Source organism: Girardinichthys multiradiatus, chromosome 12 (genome assembly GCF_021462225.1).
Source record: "Girardinichthys multiradiatus isolate DD_20200921_A chromosome 12, DD_fGirMul_XY1, whole genome shotgun sequence".
Classification (NCBI taxonomy): Eukaryota; Metazoa; Chordata; class Actinopteri; order Cyprinodontiformes; family Goodeidae; genus Girardinichthys; species Girardinichthys multiradiatus.
Window position 1 is genome coordinate 50,447,861 of NC_061805.1, and position 24,558 is coordinate 50,472,418.

The following is a 24,558-nucleotide window of genomic DNA, read 5'->3' on the forward strand; positions in this document are numbered from 1 at the left end:
TTAGAGCCACATTCATACACAGATCGGTGGGCAAATTGAGGTTAGGTGCCTTGCCCAGGGGCACATTGACATAGGGCAGCAGGAAGCTGGAATCGAACCCACAACCTTCTGATTGCAAGACGACTACTCTTCCTACTGAGTAACAGGCTCCTTCCAGGTCTGGAGCTTCATCAAGCTTGTGGACCAGGTTCTGATTCTGAAGTTATTAGGACTGAACCAAAGTTCTGTGAGACGTTCTGATCAGTTTCATCACAAATAAAAGTTCCTCCTGCAGATGTTTTGAATGACCCGCCTGGTTCTGTAATTCTGGGGTTTAGGGATTAATTCTGTTCAAAATATGGTTTTTTACTGATATCATAAAACGTTCTAATTTACTGAAACACGTTTAGTTTTTTTATTATCTGTAAGCCATAATCATCAAAATGACAAGAAATAAAGGCTTGAAACATTTCACTGTGGATCCTACAACTTATATGAGTTTCACTTTTTCCCGAAGCATTGATCTTTATGATCTTTTTGGCTCCATCCTTCATGGGTCAGAATTCACAGATTTAAACACAAATCTTAAATATCATGTTTTCATTATTTCATAATGAGCTAAAACAACATTTAATTTCCCTTTGGGATTAATAAAGTATTTTTGAATTGAATTGAATTAACTGTAAGAAGAAAATCTTCATCGTTAACAGAAATAAAGGCTTGAAAACATCAGTTATGTGAAGTTAATCTATATAATGTTTCAACCAATGAGCTAAATTACTGAAATAAATGAACTGTTCAACAATATTCTGGTTTACTGAATGGGTCTGTATGTTCCAGAGTTATGAACTAGCATTTTTCATGCTAATGTAATATTTATCCAGTTGGGACAGTTTCAGGGCAGCTGATGCTCACGCCGGACAATGATGACATCACCCAGAAGGCTAAAGGTCACCGAGTGATGGAAGCACAGATGAGACAGGGAAGAAGAAATCGGACCCACAACATGGTCATCACAATATTTATCAGTATAATCACCATCACAAGATCTTCTGACATCGTGCAGAAGATCTTGTGATGTACAGAAATCTCTAACAGAAATTTAATGTTGGAAAATTTGCCCTGAAAATGTCTTTTGCTTGTGAACAAAAGGCAGAAACACTGAGACGTTTGTTTCTGGGAGGATTCGTGTCCGTTATCCTTTAAACTGCAGAAATACAACCTTTAGTTGTGCTAACACATGCATACACACACCAACACACAGCTGTGTGTTAACTCTAATATCCAGTGACAGAACAAAGTGTGTGTGAGGCCCAGCGGAGCAGCAACTGTAATTGTTGCCCTGATCTTCGCAACCTGACCGACAAATTACACTCACACTCCACCTGTCAATAATCTATCTGGTGGGCCATGGAGGGCATTCCCATCTCACACACTTTAACACACCCTGACACACTCACACACACCCGCAGATAAATCCAGGCCTGATAAGGCAGCATCACTGTCACTTCCAATAGCTGCAGAGAAGAGAAGGAGCTTTTAGTCTGAGCTGGAGGGGCGGTGCGAGCATCTAAATGCATATGAAAGTGTGTGTGTGTGTGGTGTGTGTGTGGTGTGTGTGTGGAGGTGCTTCAAAGAGAACGCTGAGTAGAAATATTGGAGCTAACAGGGCAGAAACAGGACTAACATGCTGTTAGATGGATGGGAGGAGGTGGAGGTGGAGCTGTTAGTGAGATAAAGAGGTGAGCTCAGCTTCAGTGGGACTCATTTGGCTCATTTTCAAACTTTACTTTGAGTTTTGCTGCATCAGAAAAGACAAAACAGTTCAATAAAGATGTGTTTTCCATCCGTCTGTCTGTCCTCTACTTATTATTCTAGACCAGTTTGCTGGGATCTCCACATGACTCTCTTCCCAGCTTCTTCCTCCATCCTACTGGTTTGTTTCTAATTCAGCTGAGAGATGTAGTCGTTCCAGAGAGTCCTGGGTCGCCCTGAGGTCTTCTCCCAGTGGGTCATGTCCTGAGTGGATCTTTGACAGATGCTGAAACCAGTTTAACAGGACTCTACAGGCTCTGAGATCCTCTTGAATAGCTCAGCACATCCCCCTGATTCCTCCTGGTGAAGAGCTCACTTCTGCTGCTTGTATCTACAACCTTCTCTTGCAGTCACCACAGCTCACACCCGTCTTACTGTTGGAACAAAGCTGGATTGGGAAACTGGATGATTTTTGTCTTGGCTCAACTCTCTCTTCATTACAGAAGATACATCACGGTAGATGTTGTTACATCCGAACATCAACCTCCTGTTTCCTTCAATAAACTAACATGAAAGACAAGATGATACATAAATCCTCCACTAGGGGCAGTGACACATTACCAACCTCCAAAGGAATCCACCCATTTCCAGAAGAGGACCATGGTCTCAGTGTTTCAGTGGCTGCTGTAGGTCCCTGTGCTATGAACTTTAACCTCCCACTGCTGTCAGTCAAGTTTGCCTTTATATGAACCTCTCAGCCTGACAGTCCAAGCTGGTCCAATTTAACTTAGGTAAATAATAAATGTTCTGTTTGGTTCTGTTGGAAACCTTTTGCTTAGATTTGGTTTCACTAATTAACTTTCAGCACGTGTTGTTTCCGTGGCAACCGATTCAGAAACTGGTGCAAATCAGTAGTTTAGTTTGTTAACTGGTAATTTCTTCTGGTGGTTCGGTTCTGTTTCTCACAGAGAAAACTCCAAGCGAACCAGAATCTGTCACTACAAACCAGGCGAGAATGATCAGTCTGTTTATGGGTCGGATCTGTCCGGGTTGGGAGAACCAGAAGTAAAGACAGGAAGCAGATGCTGTGTTCTGGGCTAGAAAACATGGAGAATTTAATCATATCATTATGAAACCTCCAGTCGGTCGTGGCAGATGGCCGCTCACACTGAGCCTGGTTCTGGTTCTGCTGGAGGTTTCTTCCTGTTAAAAGGGAGTTTTTCCTCTCCACTGTCGCTACATGCATGCTCAGTATGAGGGATTGCTGCAAAGTCAACGCCAGTGACTGTCCACTGTCTCTACATGTTCATCCAGGAGGAGTGAATGCTGCAAGTCACTGACTGGATGCAATCTGCTGGGTTTCCTTAGATAGAAAAACTTTTTATCCAATTTGAATAAATAACTGAATCTGACTGAACTGTTCAATGGTTACGATTAATTGGAATGTATGAACCTGACTTTTGTGAAGTGCCTTGAGACGACATGTTGTGAATTGACGCTATATAAATAAACTGAATTGAATTTATTTAGTAAATTTCTGGGTTTTATTTCAGGTAAAACTATGTAAGAAGTTTAGTGAATGATTCTGAGAAGACGTCTTTAGAGCTTCAGAGGACTTAATGAAAAAGATTACCGCATCCCACAATGCAAAGCAAACCTGGCTATAGGAAGGCGTTGGATCAAGCGTGCAGCGAACGCCACGCAGGGGTGTCAGATCCAGGTCGGATCACATTCACACCATAAAGGAACCATTCTAGAGTCTGTTTGGAACTGTACTGGACCACCTCTTTCAAACGGTCTCGGTACGGTTTGGTCCACACCCTAGTGTGATTGCTGTGTTCACATCTACACAACTGAACCGGACCAAGAACCAGAACCAGAATTAATCTTAAGCAGCCTCAGGTGTGAAACACCCATTAAGACCCTGTTAACAGGAAGGAAACCCTGAAGATGGTTTGAATGATTGGACACAAAGGATCAAGCTGTTTACATCGACTATCTTTTCAAATATATTTTATAAAATAATCTCTCCGTTTTTTTTTTTACTAGTTAAAAAGAAAGATAAATAAAATTGTAAAGAATGTTTTTTTTCCATCTCGAATTTGTCCCAGACAACATCTGACAGATTCAGTCTTTGGGCCATGTGTTTCCTAGCAGAACCGAGCTTCTGTAAATGCTGCGTCTTCGACATGTTGATAGTGATTTTTGTGGAACAGTGTAGCTGAACTGATCTCTCTCTTTAACTGAATTTGGCCTTAAGGTGTTTATGTTTGCTGTTATTTGTCTGTGATTTTATGAAACCACAGCAGCGACCAACATCAAAGCTCCTCTGAAGCTCCTCTGTCACAGCTGCTTTCATCCAGCAGGACAAACATGAAGACGGTCCTCCTGCAGAACAAAGAGCAGGCAGCTGCAGTCTGCTGGCTATCGACCAGCCTCATCTGTTCCTGAGCATCTTCTTTCTCTCAGCGGGGGGAAAAATAATGTTGAGAGGTTTGTCCTGACAAGATGACAGAGGCAGCTTTAATCAGTTTCCCTTAAGGATCAGTGGAGTTTAAGATCTCCTCTTATCTTAATCTGCGCGGTGCAGCAGGTAGAAAATGAGACAAACAGGTTCTGATTGTGTTCATTTACAGACTGATGGAAACTGACTGCCGGACAGAAAGTAGGAAGTCTCTGCAGCGGAGGAAGAAATTCAGATTTTACCCACAGAATCCATAAAACTCCACAGATTTCTATCACCGGCCCAGATGATCCGTTTGAGAATGAAAATGTAAACCAAATGATTATTTTCAAAAATAAATCAGTTAAACTCTTTGAGTTCTGCTCTCTAACCTGCCTGTAACCTGGTGTTTGGAAAAAACGGCTTTTATGTAACTTTAAACGTGAGGAAATGACACAGATTTTGTGGAGCATCAAATCCTGTCAGGTCTTTAAAATATGTGTTGCTTTTGATGACCCCTCAGTTTAAACAGTGTATTAGGATCAAGGGTGTGGAATTAATTTTATTTAAGGATCTACTGACCATCTGGGAATTAAATATTAATGCTCTTTGAATGCCCTAAAGTGGTCAGCTACTGATTAGCCTAATTAATCATCAAGCAGGTCATGCCGTCGGTTTCAAGCATTCAACAACCTGAGGTGAGTGAATTGTCCTTGTTACAGACAGAATGTTTCCAGTGTTAGATAAGATATGTTATTACTGGGCCTCTGCTTTGGTATCTGCGTAGCAGCTAAACTTGTGCAGTTTACATGAAGCGCTCATGATGAAGAACATTATTGCAGTATCTAATAGAAATCTGTGGTAGCCTGGTTTCTCAGGTTCTACAGGGTTATACGCATAGGATAATGATGCTGGTGCATCGTCTTCCTAAAGCAGCACATCTTCCTACACCACTGAAACACAAGGTAGAAACACAACAATGTAATGGCGATTGCATATTTGAGTTTCCTGTTTGAGGTGGCTCAGATATTTTTAAGAGACCAACATTAAAATATGTTGCTTGCCCTTAAGTGGGTGATGGTTTAACACATTTTCGCCTTTATGTTGAAAGGAGGGTCAGGAAATATTATGTTCAATCTTTAGTGTTCTGCAGGTCACTTCAAAGACCGAAGCTGTGAGAACATTTCCTGGAGAAAGATGAAGCAGAAAGTCAGAACCCAGCCGCTTTGGTTGATCCCTGAAAACCTGCCGACCACACAGAAGGACCATCCTTCACAGCCTACCATCTGCCTCCATCGCCTCGTCAGGAAAATAAAGTCGAGCGTTTTCCTCCTGACAAAGTGACAGTGGCAGCTTTAATCTGTCCGCTGCTCCATCTGAAAGGAGATAACTCTCAGAGGCCATCGATCTAATAAAGATTTCTGACAACCGTTCATGATTGTCTTTGTCCCATCTGGTCTACAGAGACTCTGAAGTGCTGATGAACAGGTTCGTCTTTCCTCTCATTGCTCATTAGGAACACTGATTTACGTTTAGCCGTTCCACTTTTCACTCTCTGATCTTTTGTTCCTCCTCGAACGTCCTTCGACATTCATTTTATCCGTCACCCCGGTCCTCTTCACGTCAATGGCAGACTTAGATCGCTAATTGCATTTTAAAAATGTTAATTGCTTCCCACAGCTCCAATCTTTTATTTTGCTTTCTTTATCTTTTCTTACTTGTGCTCTCTCTAAATGCTGACCTCTTCATCCACCTGGGGAATCCTTCCTGTCTTCTTGGGCTGATTGGATGACAACCTCACCATCTAGAGAGCCCTACCTGCAGAGAGGTTCTCCTTCTAATTATTTCAGTCTTCAGTGAGAGAAGAAAATGGAAAGGAGGCAGTCTTGGTTCATTACAGGGTGGCTACCAGCTGAGATCGAGCTGCTCATGGATCCACCTCCAGGCCCAGAGAAAAGTGTAACATTAGGTTCCTTTTTGTAAAGTTTGAAGGGAAAACTGTGAATACAACCCTGGATTACAGATCCTATAAAAACCTTTGGTGTGAAGAATCTCAGTTAATTCCAGTAAATAAAGTAATTTGTGTGAGGATAATTGAATGTATCTTTAAATGTTACTAATATATGTAAAGTAAGAGGTTTAAAGTCTCAGTTTCCACAGGTTTTATTAGCTCCAAATGAAGTAAAATGGTTTCAGAGCCGTTAAGTTAAAGTCAGGTGTTATGAGAACATCTGTGGATCACTGATCTGCTTCCAGTTAAACAGCCATACATGCTGTGGCTTTTATCAACAACCAACCTGCAGGGCCACCTATGAGTCTGAATGATACACATGTGAAGTGGTCCAGTGTGGGGCGCCGGAGCGAGGTTTGGGCGGGGGGGGTACTCACTGTTACTTACTTGAACGGCTTCTCTCCGGTGTGCGTGCGGATGTGGTTGTTGAGGGTGGTGGCGCCGGCGAAAGCCCGGCCGCAGTATCCACACTTGAAGGGTCGGTCGCTGGAGTGCGTCACCACATGGTTCCTCAGCTCTGAGGGCTGTGAGAAGGACTGGGAGCAGTGGCCACACTGGTACGGTCTGAAAGGGATAAAGAGACAACTTTATGGTTTCTAATTATTTTAAAACAATCAGGAATTATGAAGTTATTGACAACTGACCAGAACCATACAACAGTTTAACCCTTTCATCTCCCTGTTTCGCTCCGGGAATCCAGACCTTCTTGTTATGTTTTCTGACGTTTTTTTAATGTTTTAGCTGCTTTTTCTCTAATCTTCCATCTAATCCTTGTTCCTGATGACAACAAAAATATATCTTATCATTTGTTTTATTCCACAAGGAATGAGACTCCTAAACTTCAAATAATAATTAAATAGTAAATTATAGATATTTTTTCTGCTACTTATTTTAAATGTGCTTTTGTATGTCAATTGTTTGAATATTTATAACTAAGGTTTTTAGTGGTATGTTCTGACTAAATCACATGTAATTATTCTAATAGTCATTCAGACCAAAAGTTAACATTTTCAATTAAATGTATGGTTTAAAACAGCTGGATTCCCAGAATACTTTGCAAATATGAAACAAAAGAAGAGAAACTGGACAAAGATGGCCTCCACCCACATAGGGTGGGGGAAGTCGGACACTGCTGTGGTTACCGTGGCAACGCAAACCTCATGCACACTACAGGCCCGGGTCCTGACCGGACCATTTATCATGGAGCGTGAGGAGCCACAGATAGAGACGGTAGCACAACAAGATGGCTTTAAAAGTGTGTGTGGATGTAGCCCAAATGGGACCAAATCAAAGTAAAACAAACCATAAACAACAGCTACATGTGTGCTAATAGAGTGTCCTGCTGATCTGAGAACATCCATCTTCCAGTTATTTCAGGAAACTTCCAGCTTGTATCTCCTCCTAATCTCCTCGGTTTTCCAGTTTCATTTCCCAGACATCAGAAATAACAGTAAAAATATTTAGCTGCGATAAAACTAAAACAAAACAGAATACCACCGTCTGAGCCTAAATGCATAAAATGTTATTTTATTAGTCTTTCAGCTGATATCAGTAAACAGAGTGCATACAGAAAATTAATCCTATGTGTAAACACAGAGAAAATAGATTAAACTGATAAAATGCAAATAAATATGAGGAAAAGGAGGAGGGGATGTGGACGCAATCATGGCCGGGGAAAAGAGGCCAAATTGGGGTGCTGGTTAGCCAACCTTAGGCCATTTCCTGCTGCGATTCTACTGGCAGATTAGTAGACGTGGGTCGTAGCAGCTGTTACGCCGCGAGATAGTCGTTCTAAATAACCGACACGGGCAGCCGCAGGCTGCAAGATGCCAACAAGGCCGTCCTTAAACCTGCCTCACAGATTTAGAGCCACGATCAAAGATTTTTCCAGGATTTTCTTATTATCTTTGTCTTTCGTCTGCAAAGGCCCAAAATGACACGATGAATACCGGTCATTAGGCCCTGTTTACACTGGTAAAAAAAGGAAGAGTTTTGTTGTGTTTCTACTGTCTGTCTACATGAAAACGGGACACGTTTCTCTGAAAATCTGCACTGTTTTAGAGCCAGAGTGTGATGGTTTCTAAGGCCTCCGTTGTCGTGTAGACGGGAAAAAATGTAATCCTTATGGGAAAGGCCTGGCTCATGCACATCATGACTGAAATCAGTCGAAATCAATGCGCACATGCACAACATAACAGCTGACGACCAGTTTAAAACCCACAGCAGAAGAAGAGATTAACAATAACAAAAGCAGATTGCAGTGTGCTGCTGACTCTCTTCAATCTAACAACAGTTCTCCAACATGGAGCTCTTATTCTCTCCAGTTTTCTAAGCAGGAAGTGTTTGTGCATGTTGTTGAGTTTCAAAGAACATACCACCAACTAGTGGCTTGAAGAGGGAACTACACCATCTTCTTATCTCTAGTGTTGCCATGTGAACGGAGATTGCAATTAAAACGTCGTCATGGAGATGTGTTAACAGAAACAGTTTTCAATAGATCGTTGTGTAAACAGGGTGTTGGACTGCATTGTTTCACATTAAGAACTTAAGTTTAAATGCTAGACTTTAACACTAACTGAAGAACATTAGAAATTTAAAGTTTAAACCAGATTTCTGATATTTCTTTCTGTCTGTTCAGATGAAAAGCAAAAACAAAGACATCCAGTCAGTTTAAGAGCTTCAAAATCTTTGTGTCATCAGGATAAAAAAGACTTGATAAAAATGAAGGGAAACTGTTCCATGATGGTGCCAAAGAATACAAAGCTGGACTTAAAGAAACAGGGAAGGTCTCAGATATTAAAACACAACAGAAATGTGTTGAACTGAGCTCCAAGTCTTCAAGTACTGAATTAAATCAATTATGATTTAATTTAATTCAATACTTCATTTTTTTCATTGAGCTCCTTCAATAAAATCCTTTTTTATTAGGTACAACTTGAGTTGAGAAATCTTTGTAGAACATGGCTGTGAGCTCTTAGAAGAAAGCAGCCTAGAACCACAGATCACCACATAGTCGGACCCTTTGGAAGGAAAACCAGAGACTGAATCGAGAGAGTGGAGGTCTATCCGTGTTTACAGCAGATAGACCTCCAGCCTGCTCGGGACTGATGGAGGAAACACGGAGGCAACGAGGTTCTCCAGCAGGTGCAGGAATGTCTTCTTCAGCCAGTTTAAAAAGAGATGAACATCCTTACAGACTGAGCAGATGTCAGAAGATGAGCAGATAAAACTAAATGATCAGCCCTGGATGTGTAGCTCAGCAGTGCAGCTCCTTGTATTTCTACTGTAGTGAAGGTTCAGTTAGTGCTGATCTCCAGTCAGCAGAGACTGAGGTGATTATCTGCTGTCAGTCACATTAAGCAGCTGATTAGGGGTCTCAGATCACATTACCTAAGCCAATTCCCCAGGCTGTTAACAGTGACTGATTGTTTGCGAGGATAAACCCATCAGGTCCTTCTGACTGAGGCTCTTCAACAGGAAGATGATGCCACTGAATGTGTTTTGGTTGTTATGCAAATTAAGCCAAGTTGAAATGAAATAAAATGTATGTAAGGTAATTGTTAGATCTTATCTTGAGCTTAATCAATATCTTGCCTAAATGCTTTGATATCACCGCGATTATTATCATAACCACACTAAAAAAAATAGATGGATATATTTAAATCAGAAGCAGCTGCAGAGTCATAATGAGAACAAACAGTTCAAGACTTTTAACTGAGGCATCAACAGTTTGACTTTAATCTGAGTTAATACAGTTTTATTTTATGTTAGTAACAGTCATGAATGAGTCCAGTTTCAAACTGTGTCATATTTGTTATTTAAAAAAATATTGCATTTGCATTTTTTGATCAGTTTTATTGTTAAAATCCTTTTAATCAAGCTGGACGTTTAATAAATGCATTTTTGGGTAAATCTCATGTTTCCGTGTGAACATTAGTTCCTGATAATTCAGGGTTCAGAGGAGTTTATTTTTAGGTGAGTTGTTAATCTTTGGGACAGATGGTGTGAATGTAGAAGCTCCCTGAGGCATCTGTGATGTTGGTGAACCATAATTTAATTAATGATAATGCTGTTTGTGTGGTAAACCAATGTGTTTCATATCATTTTCTTTATGAAAGCAAACATGCACTTGTAGACTGTTTGTTGGCCTGTTTCTGTGTAACTGTACGAAGAGCAGAAACATCTCTGCCCTCAGCTGCTGCTTCACATTAAAGCGATTTATTCTTTCAAACCATTAAGAGCAAACTGAGCCTTCAGAAGCTCACAGGAAACAGCAACACAGCCCAGAACTAGAATAAAACAAATGCACCAACATCTTCATCGCGTTCATAAATCACAAATACCTACAGTACCCCGAGAGGACAGACACACACTAACAGTAATAAGAGTAAAATAGTCTAATATAAAATCGAAAAATTCTCACTTGCAGTTTTCCACATAAAAGGCGTCTCTCTGTGGGGGTGGGTTCATTTATCAGCCGGCTGGTCTATAAGTTCACGCCTCAGTGGGCCGCTCCACTATTTATTAGGTGGGTTTTCTATGAAGAGCCGCATTGATTGTGAATAGTTTAAGTTGATGAATGTGTGGATATTATTTATTAAGGCGGCAGGCCGGGAGATTAATGCCCAGTTATTGTTTATTACAGTGGAAAGAGGAGGAGGTGAAGCACCGACACACAAAGAGGCCATGTGAACATAAATATCTGCACACACAAGCACATGCAAATATGTTCTCAGATGCATGAATTACCACACATGTAGTCCTGCGGTTTAAACGGCATTATAACTGGTATTTAATCCGCAGGTCAACTGAGGCTGCAGAAACACTTGAGCTGCTTGAGATGAAAGAAATCGAGGTGACTGAGAAGTTAAATGAGTGCTGGTATAGAAAGGTTCTCACACTGAAGTCCTCCAGGAAGAAGCTTAAGACCAGAAGGAACTCCAACCAAGGATCAAATTCAGACAAACATCCACCTGTCCCTCCATCCATCATGATTCCCTCTCATCAGGAGCATTCTCCAGCTTATTCTGATGAATTCCCAGTTAAAAAGAGGTAGCTAGTTCCTGGTGTTCCCCAGTGTCTCCGTCAAGTTGCACAGGGTAGTGAAAGCTGCAACGACCTGTGAATCCCATGACCGACCCCCCTCAGATGAGTCTAGATAAATACAGTCCACTTTAAGCCAGCATGTTTAACTAAAGTAGATCATTTTCGATGCGGAGCCATGAAGTCGTTTATTTGGCAGTAATTAGGTTTCCTTGTTGCTCTGTGACGAATCGTGATCCGTTGGTTTGGTTTTCAAAGCAGCTGAGGATGGTCTGTTTATCTCCTGAGAGACTTTCACCAACTGATGCCTGAATCATCAGCATCAGGCAGCATCAACTCTGACCCAAACAATGTTGGTGTAGGCAGGTTTCGGACCAGAACCTGTTGGATTCCTGTTCTAAATAATAAACCAAAGTAGATAAGGAGTTTTTAATGTATGCATGCTTCTGAAAACGATTCACTAATCAGTCCTTTCAGTTACAGTAGTTTGTTAACTTCAACTTTTAAGGCGTTGGTATTTCTTGAATAAAGAGAGGATGGAGCCAACAGCTCTGTTTGTTTGGACCAGTACAAACAAATCTCCGGCTGTAAAGTTACTCTGGACCTCTCAGCGGTTGTTAACATCTAGCAGTTAATCAGTGTGACCACCTCTCCATCCACTGACAGCACAAACACCCCCATATGTTAGAGTCGACAGTGTACCACACTAACAAAAACACAGACAGCCACTTCTGTATGTCTCGAAGACAAACTAACAGCACTTCGTTTGGACCGAGATCAGAATAAGAACCGCCTGCCGCAGAGCTTACTCTCAGCTCCGCTCTGTGTTGATGTGACGGAGATCAGCAGAATTAATCATCGTAAAACGTCCGTGAAATACGGCTCTGGACAATAAACTCTGTGACACCTTTCAACACAACATGTGGTAAGAACAACAGAATCGGTGTGGACGTCTCACTGAGTCCACACCTCCAACACATGAGCCGATGAAAGAGGCAGAAGGTCTGTGTGAAACTGAACCGAGCTGCCAACCAGCTCGGAGCTCGCTGGGCTGCGTGAGAACCAAACGTTTCGGCCCGAACCCACGCCTTCACGTCATCAGGGGGAGGTCAAAGGTCAACGGAATGGGCAGAGGAGGAGACGGAGCAGAGGTTCATTGACAATGTGTCAATTATTCAACTGCTCTGGTCCTAAAAGGTGCCTTCAAATGTTCTAAAACCATCAAAACCACAAACTTCATCCCATTTTGTTGAGATTTTATTTAACAGACCAAAAGCAGAGCATATTTCTGAGGTGAAAGGAAAATTATGGGTTTCAAACGTTTCTCAAATAAAAATCTGAAAAACGTGCCTCTGATATCTCCCCCCGGGTCGGTACTTCATAGAAGCTCCTTCCTCTGCAGTTACAGCTGGAGGTCCTTTAGGGTCACAGAGATGCGCAAAGCTGAACATAAACATAAAACACACTATTCAGATGTTCGTTTGTGAAAATCATTTAGGACTTTCTGTAGGTGTGAAGCATCAAATCCTGATAAATACTCGCAATGTTCTGGTTGAACATGAAGGTGTGTGAATACTAAATAAGAAATACTTGCTTCAAGGCTATGCAGATTTTACTGACTGGTGGAAGAGAAAGTTTAGTGAAACAGTCTGAATTATTTATTCAGATGTACACGAAAAAAAGATAAAGAGACATAATAGGAAAAGTACATTACAGTGGCATAAAATAAGTAAAGAGAACAAAAATGAATAATTAAAATGATAGAAAATAAATAATAAAATGAGATGATAAGAAACTGAAAGGAAAGTTTGAATGAAAACTTAACTAATGTTTAGATGGCCCAGTCAAAGGCCACTCTAAACAAATACTTTTGGTTTCAGCGTTTTTAAAGTTTTCTGGCAGTTTATTCCAGATTAGTGGAACATAAGAACTAAAAGCTGCTTCTCCATGTTTGGTTCTGGTTCTGGTTTTACATAATGCAATAAAGTCAGATGATACTAAAAAACTAAACTTATAAGCAAATGAACTTCAGCTTTTGATGCTCTGCAGAAAAACTAAACTGCCACTAAAGAACAAAATAAATTACAAACATGTTTTTGAAGAGAAATAAAACTAAATATAATTATGACTCATATTGTTGGAATAAATTAGTTTTTTAGAGGCATTTTCTGACATATTTCTGGGTTTCTTTGAGGTCTGATCTACCGGTTCCTCCTTTCTTTTTAAGGACCGTAACACATACAAACTTATGTAATTCAACAATTTTATCAAAAAAAGAAAAAATGCTGCAGGTTTCTGTCATAATGTGGTTTGTGGGCGGACCAAAGTGCAGACAAGAGCTGGGCAGCAACATGTTGTAAAAGGTTTTCAGCTTTATTTCCAAAGGTTTTCAAAGAAACCAATCAAGGCACTGCAGATACAAACAAAAGTCCTGATCCAAAAACTTACAAGAGGTTCTGGAGGCACATGGAAAAACTCAGCACCAATACGTGGGTTGAGAACAGGGTATGATAAACACAAGGAACCAGCGATGAACAACTAATATACTGAGGGATAACAAAGGGCAGGTAATCAGAGAAAACAGGGAACAGGTGAAACAAAGGCTGAGGATGAGCAAAGTAACTAATAAACAGAAACACAGACCAAGCAAACCTATAGACAAAGATAAATAATCAAATAACTGGAATAATCATGACTAAAGTAAACAGAGAAACTAGAGGGAACATAGGAACAAAGAACCCATAAAGAAAACCTGAATACAAAACTAACCACACTGACTGAATGAACTGGAAACAGAAAATAAACTAGTAAACAAGAAGAGTGCAAAGGAATAAATAATAAAACACAATTAAACACAAAGATACTAAAGAGAAATAAAACTAGAGAATCCAGGGAAGACCAAGAACTATAATAATTACAATAATAATAATAAACCACACCAAGTAATAAGAAAACAACCATAAAAGAACTTAAATAGTAAACACTAGGAGGCGGAAGAGGGAGGAAAGAAAACATGATACAAAAACCAAACTAGAAAAATCGAAACAAAAGGTAAACAAACACAAAGCCACAAACAAAGTCCATAAATGTCCCTCCGTGACAGTTCCTTGATTAAGGTAGTTTTTAATCCCACAGAACAAAAATCATCCATGTTTAGGCATGAAAGCAAGCGCCTCTAACCTTAATCTGACGTTTACTGAATTTAAAGCAAAATGAAGCAGGTGGAAAAAGAGCAGGATGTTTGTTGTGTTTGAAAGGAAAGGAAACAAACGTAACTGTTTGTGTGTTTTACCCGTAGATTAGTGCTCAGAGCCGACCGAAGGAACCGCCTGATTGGTTGTTTATTTTGGGCTAACTGCCTCGGTGAAGGTATGGGTGTGTTTGCAGTGTCCAGTCATGCAGAGCGATGTGTGCCGACTGATCCGTATGGATGTGGTCCAATCTATCAGAGGACGTCTTCTGTGTCCGACTCGTATGAAGACGTTTCTCCCCAGAGACCAACGGCTATAAATCACTGCTCTCACCTCATCAATGTACAATCAATGAGACAAATATACTGTATGGACATGAGCAGAGGTGTGCACATCCAAGCACAGATAAAAATGGCTTCTCCTCTCCTGTCATCGTATCCAACGTCCATCTCTCTGTCTCTTTGTTTCTGTCTCTTTCAGGCTGCATCGATGAATCTATTAACGCAGAAACGTCCGATAATGTCCTCATCAACCAGAAGACAAAAAGCCAACCTCATCACAGCGCGGCTCTGGATGGTTGTGTAGTGTGAAAAGAGTTGAACATTTGCCTAATTTCAGTGTCCAAAAAATCCCTACATTTATTATTGTTTCATTCCTTTTAATGTTTTTAACATTTTTAATATAATTGTTTTTACACATTTTAAGAGGCGGACAGCAGCAGCAAAATGAGCAAATCGAAGGAAGCTCCTTGTGAATCAGACGTTTATTAACAGCAACCTGGAGATTATTTTTTTAAAGCAGTACAAATGTGAGCAGCAGGGCGCCACACATTTGTGTTTGTATTAAATATGAATATATCTCTGCTGTAAGCTGATTAACATCAACGGTTTGATGACAGAGAAACAGTTTGACTTATTTTTGCTCTGAGACTTTTCTCAGCTCAACAAGAAAACAGAAAGGAGCAGCATGTTAAAGGTTAAAGCCCATAAATCATTTATGGTTTGATTTCTTACTAAATATTTATGGTGCCTGCTTACCCATAATATCCCACAGATGCAAGCAGTAACAAGTTTATATAAAATGAGCTCACCTGAGCCCAGAACGATCTTTTAAAGGGTTCACTTTGATTTTATGAAGGAGTTTCTCATCCCAGCAAGATAAAAACTAAAACATAAAGTATCTCTTTGTTGGATCAAATCTGTCGGTTTTCTAGATTTAGAAAGTTCAATCTGTCGGGGTTTAATAAAATGTTCACAGTGTTTGTGAAAAAACTAAATCACAAGCACAAATAACGGCCCCTTGAATAAAAGCTTATTTTACAACGTAGGAACATTTACCGAAGTCCAGATTTGACCTCTCTAAGTGCTGCAGGTTTTATATAAGGCTGCCCTAAAGCCCCAAAATGGACAGAAGATCTCAAGGTTTCACAGATCAGAAACTGTCTTAACTGTAGCAGTGACCAGTCTACATGTTTCAGATAAAATAAAGCTTTCAATAAAAACTAAAATAAAGCTTTTAGTATTTAAAGAAAATCTAAATTCCTTATAATAAAGTCTTAAAAATAAACTTCAGGATCATTGGAGCGGCCGTGGTGAACGGACTGACTTTCTTCCAGTCAACATTTTACTGTTTTAATTATAAACCAACAGAAGGTTTTGATTGGTTCCCTCAGCGTTATTTAAGGCTGACTACAGCAGTGGTGTCCAAAGACGCCGAAATCGTCACGTTAAAAGAACCTTTGGGTCATAAAAATTCAGGCGCCCAAGATGGGTTTGAGTTGATGGATGTTTGCGGTTCGTTTTGCTACAAAATTAGGATAAATGCAGAAACCTGATTAATGAATGAGAACCAGTTCCAGCACAATAGATAACAAATTGGTGAAAATCCTTATGAGGGCCACACCCATAGACTGCTGGTTCCCTGGTTCTTTCTTATTTAGTCGTCTCAAATCTCCAAACTTTTCCAGGACCGGATTTTAAGGACATTTTCTACAACAAATTTGACCCAGCTGGGTTTAATGAACATATATTCAATAAACGACCAAACAAAGAAATGCTGCGGTTAGCTTCTGATTCAGCAGTGGGGTAAAAATGCAATACTACCGTAAAGAGAGTCTTCTAAGCACATTTTGATCCTTTATTCTGTTTGTAAAAGTTTAAAAATAAGGAGTTTTAGTTCTTGGTTTGGCTCAAATAGCAGACCCAGTTTCAAGCCCCCAAACAGGTCCAGTCTAAAGCTCTGATCCAAGAAGATTGAAGTCGTGGTTCTCACTCTGTAACTCTAACACTCAGGCCTTATAGTAAGCATTTTATTTAATATATCGTTTATTTTCTGCTCTTGTTCCTAAATTCTAAGTTTATGAAACACATGTTACATCCTAAAGTACAGAAAGAATAAAAACAAAGCAAAATCCAAGAATTTACAGGAGAAAACTAAATTTAAACCCCGGAATACCAGCATAAATATACATTTTTTAACAGAAAATCAAGTTAGGGTGGGATTTGAAAAGCAAAAGATGTTAAGTTAAATATAAATCAGTGTAAGACGGACTTTATGATGTTTTTAAGACAGAATCTGGAAACGAAATCATTTTTCCATTCTCCGTCTTCTGTTCTCGATGCTTTCCAAGTACTCAAGGCTGCGAAGGATCCCTGAGGGCATTGCTGGAATAACAGAACATGAAAATAGAACAAAACAAGATCTTTTTATCTGCACTGCTGAAAACGTTGATGGTTTGCTGAAGTGAAAACACACGGTTAGACGGCACAACACAATGACAGAAGTAAGAGTTAATCCCTGTAAACATTCGGCTGTGATGACACACCCTCTCAGTCAGCTGTAAACTTTCTGTCCTCTCACATATAACTGTGCTTATATTCATACACAAACACAAGCCTGATCCATAAACACCATCAGCCAGCCGAAGGAGATGTGCAGACGGCCGATCAAAGCGCTTGGTAATAATAACCCGTTTTCCCTAAAAAGCACTAATGACTGTTTTAAACAGCAGCGCAGTAAACACATCCATCACAGGAGCTGTGGTTATTAATTCACTTCGCTCCTGCGGTTTTATGCTGCATTGTTTCTGGAACATGGAAAGACTGAGAGCGGCGTCACGGCTAATTCATGTTCTCATTTCTCTCCCTGATTCATCACTCATCATCATCACAGAACTTAAACAGTGTCCAGCATCCTGGTACCGGTTTAAAAGCCAATCAAAAGCACTTCCAAGGCCTCGCTGACATAAACAAACAGCTCCTCTCATGATGGATTCGGCTGAAATGACACAGAGGGAAATGACAAAGTTGGGAAAAAGAAACAGTCAGCAGAAAAAATAAACCTGAAAGAGATGGAGCCGGGGAGTTTTTACTGACATAAAGAGCCATCAGTCTTCAGCCGCCGATGTTCCCATCAACGCAACATCGATAAATATGTATGAAGAGAGGGAGGGAATGGAGGAGATGTGTTAGGAAGTCCAGAGATCGGTACATAAAACAGCAACAGCCCTGAAGGTGGAATATAGAAATTAAAGCAGAAGTTTAAATCTGCTGCTTCACAACAGAAGGGGTTCTTACTTTTATCTGGTTCTGGTTCTATACATGGAGTCTTCTGGTCCAACAACTTCCATCAGATGATTGGATTCGTTTCCAGCCGGCTGACCTCCAGCTGATCAGGCTGAAAAAAGGAACTGATTTCTGGGTTCATCTCTGGTTTATCTGATTTGGTTTGATGACAAACAACTTCAGCAACCCGCCAACGGACATCTGAGATGATATAAAGAACCTCCAGAACCTTCTACATGACCACATCTTGACAAAGTAACTAGAATTCCCAGGGTGGACGGGTAAATATGGAGGCTAGACTTTGTGTTTTCATGCAGATTAATTCAAGGATGGAGGTCCTGGTCTGACTCCAGGCTGCATGAATATGAGGGATAATGCAGCCTTGGAGCTGCAGGTCTCTGTTCTGTTTGGCTTGTTCAGCTGAATTTTATCTGCTCCTCTGTCCCATAAAACCTTCCTATTGACAGGCAGCCCCAGATCGACCCCTCCTCCCCCCTCCATATCCAGCCCACATTTTTCTTCCCTATGAGTATTAGTTTATTGAATAAGTGGCATCTGTTTTCCTGGCCCCGTCACCGTAAGGCGAGGTATTTCTCACTGACGCGCTGCCGTGATTTATACGCTGCTCTGACTCTCCCCACAAAAAATAAAGCTAAGCAAAAAAATTCCAATACATCCTCTAACCCCGACACACATATAGATCTCATCTTCCTCCATCCATGCTGCACATAATTAACTTGGCAGATGTTATACAAACTCAAACACTTTTACATTTTCTCCACTCGAGTCCACAGACTTCCACTTGCTGTCACACAAACACTACTGGTCAAAGGTTTTTCATTTACTGGTTTTCTTCATGTTTATGATGCTTCACATTGTACGTAGATCTAATCGGGGATGAGCACATATGCAATTATGTAGCAAACAACTTTTATTATGTTTCATATTTTAGATTCCTGAAAGTAGCCGAAATATTAACTGAAATATCAACCTTTAGTCGTCTCTCAATGAACCTCTGGGAAGTTCTTTCAAGACTCTTTTTAAGGCGACCTCCTCGTGAAGCTCATGGAGAGAACACCAAGAGAGCGAAGCAGTCATCAGAGCAAACGGTGGCTATTATGGAGAATCTAAAATCTAAAAATGTTCCGAGTTATTTCACACTTTTTGTTTACTATGTAATTCCATGTGTTCATTCACAGTTTTGTTGCAATAATCTACAATGTAAATAGTCATGAAAATAAAGAGACCCATTAAGTGTAAGAAAGTGTATCTAAAATGTTGTGATGAAGAGACAACGAAAGTCATAAATTACAAGTGTCCAACGTCCCGAGAATCTACAGCAACGGTTTATGTCACATCTTTAATGTTTCTAAAGCTCAGAATATAAAACACATCCAACTGGTTTCACTGCTAAAGAAACAGAAAAGGGGAATTATGCTGACTTGGCATCTTAGCACAGAGAATAGCAGCTTTGTTGACATGGTCAACATTTCTGCATCATGATCTTTAACAGGAGGAATCTGAAAGTCTTCCTTAATTTAAGGAGAACAGACTGAACGGCACACTACAGATCCCAGAAGCCCCCTGTTACTATCAGGCTCTCTAATAAACTTTCACTCTGTCACAACTTTAAGTTCATTATTGGAACATTTTGAATAGTATAGTAGAGGACATACATGTCAAAGTGTCAACAAAATTAGTAAATATTAAACCTGGAATTTTGAAAGAAAGGTGAGAAAACCTGATCCACAGCATCAAAGGTTAGAGGTCATCTGACTGAAACAGCATCATTACAGCATCTTAACAATCACTGTTTCTCCTTTGTCATTTGTCCTTGTATAAATCATTTTTTTGGTATTATTAGATCAAAAAGTCAAGGTTTTCTTCAGTAAATCCTAAACTCACAGCAGGCGTCTGAAAAACAGGCGTGTATTTGGGTGGAGAAATGGTCAACATGTGACTTATATAAACCTCGTGTATCCCGGATCCAAACAGTCCGGTTGATAAATCTGCCAGCTGGAAATTTAAACTCTGCACCTTCACTGTTTCCTTGTCCACAGAATCTGTGACGCGGATGAATGAAAGACGGGAAAAAGAGGTGAGTTTCTTTCAGCTGACTGATGACACCTTGAAAGTAACAAACAAAACCTGAATCCTCGCTCTGGCTTGATCTTCTGTTAGATCTCTTTCTTCAGAACCCCTGAAGTAGCGCTCCAAAATTCATACGCCCTCATCCTTCACCTCCCACCAGAAGGACCAGCTTTCCAGACATCCCAGCATGGAGCGAACCTGCATGCGATGGCTCTGGAGCATCCGTCTTAACTGCGGGTCTAGATTTTGACTGAGCTCCATGAGAAAAAGCCTTGAAAAAACAACCAACTTAACAGCCACAGGTCAATCTGGGTAAAAATCAGTTTGTCTTCGGTTTAAATACAACATCCATCCTCCTGACACTCGCGCTCAGCCACAGCTGGCTGAACAGAAGCTAAAAGCTGAAATACGTTTTAATTTAAATGTTTAACGATGCGCTGGCACAACTTCAGGAATCAAATCACAAGTTCACACAGACAAACCTGCACACGTCCTGAGACTAGGGTCCAAAGTGTACATCCCATAATAAACATAAAAATGATCATACGCCAACTTTCTTGTCTTATGCATGTTTCAGAACTGAGCGCCACTGTGTTTTACACCAGAATTAAAGTGATTCATTTTGAACTCACAGTTTACAAGAATCAGCGTTGTTTGGTTACATGTCAAGTCTATTTTAATAAGGGAACTGGGTTTGGAACCAGTTCCTGGACTCAGTAATGAATACTTAACCATTTAAAACACAAACTCTCTTACCTGTCAGGATTCTGTGGACAGACGTGCATCTGCAGCAGGATCCTTTGGGTGAAGGTCTTGAAACACTGACCACACTTCCACAGGTGCCAGTCGCTGAACTCGCTGCTCAGCTGGCTGGTTGAGGTCGGGCTCGCCAGGACTCGCTGGTTCTTCGACCCCAGCTGGCCAAAACTGGAGTCGGACTGAACCGCGACCCCGACCTTATCTAGCAGCGAGAAACTCCGAGAGCAGGGGGAGTGGGGGAAGACCATGGATCGTAACAGAGTGGCTGGGGGGGTGGAAGATGATGAAGATGAGGATGGTTTGCTGTTTTTGCTGAAGGACTGGAGGGACTCTTGTCTGGTCATGGCCTCCATTACTGTAGCTGGGACGTTTACTGTAAAAAAAAAAAAGGATATAAAACATGAAGAAGATGAGCTCATGTAGCGTCAGCAGATCAAAATAGATCTTAGTCTACAGATGATGTAAACCTGGGCTGGAACAACCTCAAATATTCATGCTGGAGCCTCTTCATGCTGTAAGAAACCTTATTCAGACTGAAGACAATCATAACGCGACTGCACATTGAGGACTCAGATATGTCTCGTTTCATTACTCTGAGGCACCGATGACGGCACCTCACCTCTGGACCCGCCCTGCCACGGGTCTCTTGGAGCACCTCAGGACCCAGCTACGCAACTAAGATGCCACCAAACTTGCATGATGCTACATCAACAAGTCTCATCGCTGCACAAGTCTGTTTCCACAACCTTCATTACGATCTGAATGAATTCCTCATCTATGGGAGGTTTCTGCACCACCACAGTCAGTTTCAGACTTTCTATGCAGGAAAACACCATCAGTAATTTCCTGAGGTTATCAGGAGCATGAGAGGACACAGGTGAGGAGGTGCTTAGTGCAGAACATCAGCTACAACCCTTCTTCTTCCTTTCTCAACCATGAAATGTGCCTAAAAGCCACGGCGTCAAGACTGTAGCAATAACTTGTTTGGAGCGCTGCAAGCACAGTGTGATGAGGTTCTAGAAGTCCTTGCTAAGACCCCACAAAGACCATCAACGTTCTAGCTAATTATCTTTTAGGTCGCAGCAGGATTTTCATCCAGTTTGAAGGAACTTTTAATGTTTTAGTATGAGCTCTCAAACAAACACAACAACCTAGGATAAAATTCAAGAACAAATCTAATTCAACTCCACCATGTGGGGAGTTTATTTATGAAGCTGTACAATAAAAACACCAAGATAAATGAAATAACATTAAATAAAAACAGTCAAATGAAATAACATTCTAAATGCGTAAATGAGACTGGACTTTCTTTCTTGTTCCTTGAAGACGTTGAGCTGGCTTGATAAGAAGGTTCTGGAATGCCGATAAGGTTCTAGAAAACATTTTTCTGGAGAAAACTATAGCTAAATTAATATCCCATAAAATGCTCCAGTACTTTTAAAACAGTCCTGTGAGATTTTATGCTTGGTTCTTTCTTTCCTTTCCATATTGTTTGGATTGTTGGTGGTTTGGGGCCTTTGGGTTTTCAACTGATTCAGACTGAAGGACTTCTAGATACTTTTACACATTTAAAAAGCAAATTAATTATTTAAACAATGAACACATTTGATTTATTTAAACTTCCACATTTAATTCTCAGAGAAATTGAGCTGCAAATAAATGTAAAACCAAAACACTGAAGTGCAATCAGTGTGAGTTTCCCTGCTGAATTCAGCCATCAACTTTATTTTGACTGTGCATTCATACTCTGAGCTCTCTTATAGGTTTCTGTGCTCCACCTAATTGTATTTTTCCAGTTCTGTTTTTCTTTGCAGAAAGAAATCTGAACATAAATGCTGACAAGATAAATAAATCTGGCAGATAAGAAGCTCAGATTAAGGATAAAGTGTCGCTGGTGAATCCAACAGTCGAGTAAAATGATAGAACAGAAATGAAGACATTACATAAAAGCGTGTAAATTAGATTTGGGGTAAACCAGCTGATGCCAGCTGTCCTCACTCGACCCAAATGTCAGCTGCTTTGTGTTCTGTGGTCTGACCAACTGACAGATCTGGACTCCATAACCCTTCATCATGTGTGAATTGACATTAAGAGGTCTGTTTTAGCTTTAAATTACTGTGGATGGTTTTGGTTTTGGTTCTGTAAAACTGGTTTGTTTGTGAAAACCTGCCATGTGGATGGCTGCGACCCAAACTCTTGTTCTTTGACACCAGAAAGATATTTTGTTTCCTATCATCATTAGTTTGATGATGACAATGATCCCAAACGTTTTTTTTTCCTTCCCTAAACTTAACCAGATATTGGCTTTAAAGGCTCCAACTGCTCCTTGTGGATTAGTTCAGAATCACTGAAAAAATAGTTTTTTGAGATTCAAATTGGACAACCTGGGATCAGTTCTGAAGATGCTCTGAAGATTTAAGCACTGAAGATGAAGGTAGGTAACAATGTTCTGTGGAATTTCATGCCTACTAGTATAAACTGTAAGTTTGTCAAAAGTCAATAAAAATTGTCCCGTTTCACTGAGTCTGGAAGTAGGGAAGTTTAACTATCATGGTTTCTTGATAAATGATGGAGAAACACGGACAGACGAGGGATCAGAGCTTTGTCTGCAGCAATGAAGGTGTTCCACCAGTCTTTCATGGTGAAGTAGGACCTGAGCTGGTTAATTGGTCCATCTACCATCCAATGCTCAACTATGCTCATGAATATAGACCACGATAAACAGAAAGACGTCCTGGATACATACAGATGATCTGAAATTGCTCTGCGGGATGACCGGGCTTTGACTTGGAGATACGGAGATGACCTCCACCATCCTGGAGGAACACAAAGATCGGCTGCAGAACTCACTGGAGGAACTAGATATCCATTCTGGCTTGGGAACGTGTTTTTAAAGACAGCAGGGAGTGTCAATGTCGTGCACCTTCTCCCTTCTACAGGGATTAGTTCAAAGTTAATCATCCCTTTTTACATTTTTTTTACAAATCACCTGAAAACTCTAACATACATTTTCTGCAGAAGGAAAAGTTGGCAAATAAAAGGTGGAAAGCATAAAAAGCTTGAAGATAAACATCTCTTGTACTGCTGTCTGTGTTGCATCTCTTCACTCAGAGCACCATAACCATTTTCCATCCTTCATCAGTTCACCTCTGCCATCAGGCCATCAGGCCTCATTGATCCTCTAATAACCTTATGAGGAGATAATTACACCATTTGTAAGTTGCCCGACGGCACTATCGACGGCCGCGTTTGGTGCCGCTCGCCCTCACTTAATTCATTTTCCTACAAATGTCGTAGATACAAAAAATGTGAGTCGATATGTTTGGGTTGTGTATGAAATGCATCATCAGAATGGGAGAATTATGCAGATGGAGTTTGCAACATTGCAGAGTCTGTGATTTCTTTCTTTCTGGATGTGTGTGTTCTGGTCCAGATGGGCGTGACATGAATTCAAACTGACTCCTTCCTTCAACATCAGATCAAAGTTTTAAAAGTAACTTTTTGAAGCTGAGGAGAACATGCGAGGAGCACCACCCCCTGCTACCATATCAGATTCAACCACATCCCAACATCCTGCCTATTTGTCTTTGTTATGAGAACCATATGAGGAGCCTCCTGCGCGTTTTAGGTCAACATTACTTTCTCTTACTCTCTTGTTAAAATGTTGTGAAGAACACGCATCAAGAGAAAAAAGGCTTCACAGCAACAAAGAGAGAAGACATG

General features: G+C 40.6%; 1 protein-coding gene across 5 annotated transcripts in view; it reads right to left on the minus strand.

The window, feature by feature from the left end:
* The window catches only part of prdm6 (PR domain containing 6), a 113,658-nt gene that overhangs the window by 7,361 nt on the left and 81,739 nt on the right, over positions 1–24,558 (minus strand). For 3 of the 5 annotated variants that reach the window (XM_047380365.1, XM_047380364.1, XM_047380363.1), the window contains exons 7-8: positions 20,833–21,208; positions 6,576–6,752 (exon numbers count right to left, since the gene is read on the minus strand). In XM_047380365.1, coding sequence (XP_047236321.1) covers positions 6,576–6,752; positions 20,833–21,208 — 553 coding nt within the window. Of the gene's footprint in view, positions 1–6,565; positions 6,753–16,732; positions 17,086–20,832; positions 21,209–24,558 lie in introns of those variants that run through there. The other 2 variants (XM_047380366.1, XM_047380367.1) reach the window with 2 other exon arrangements.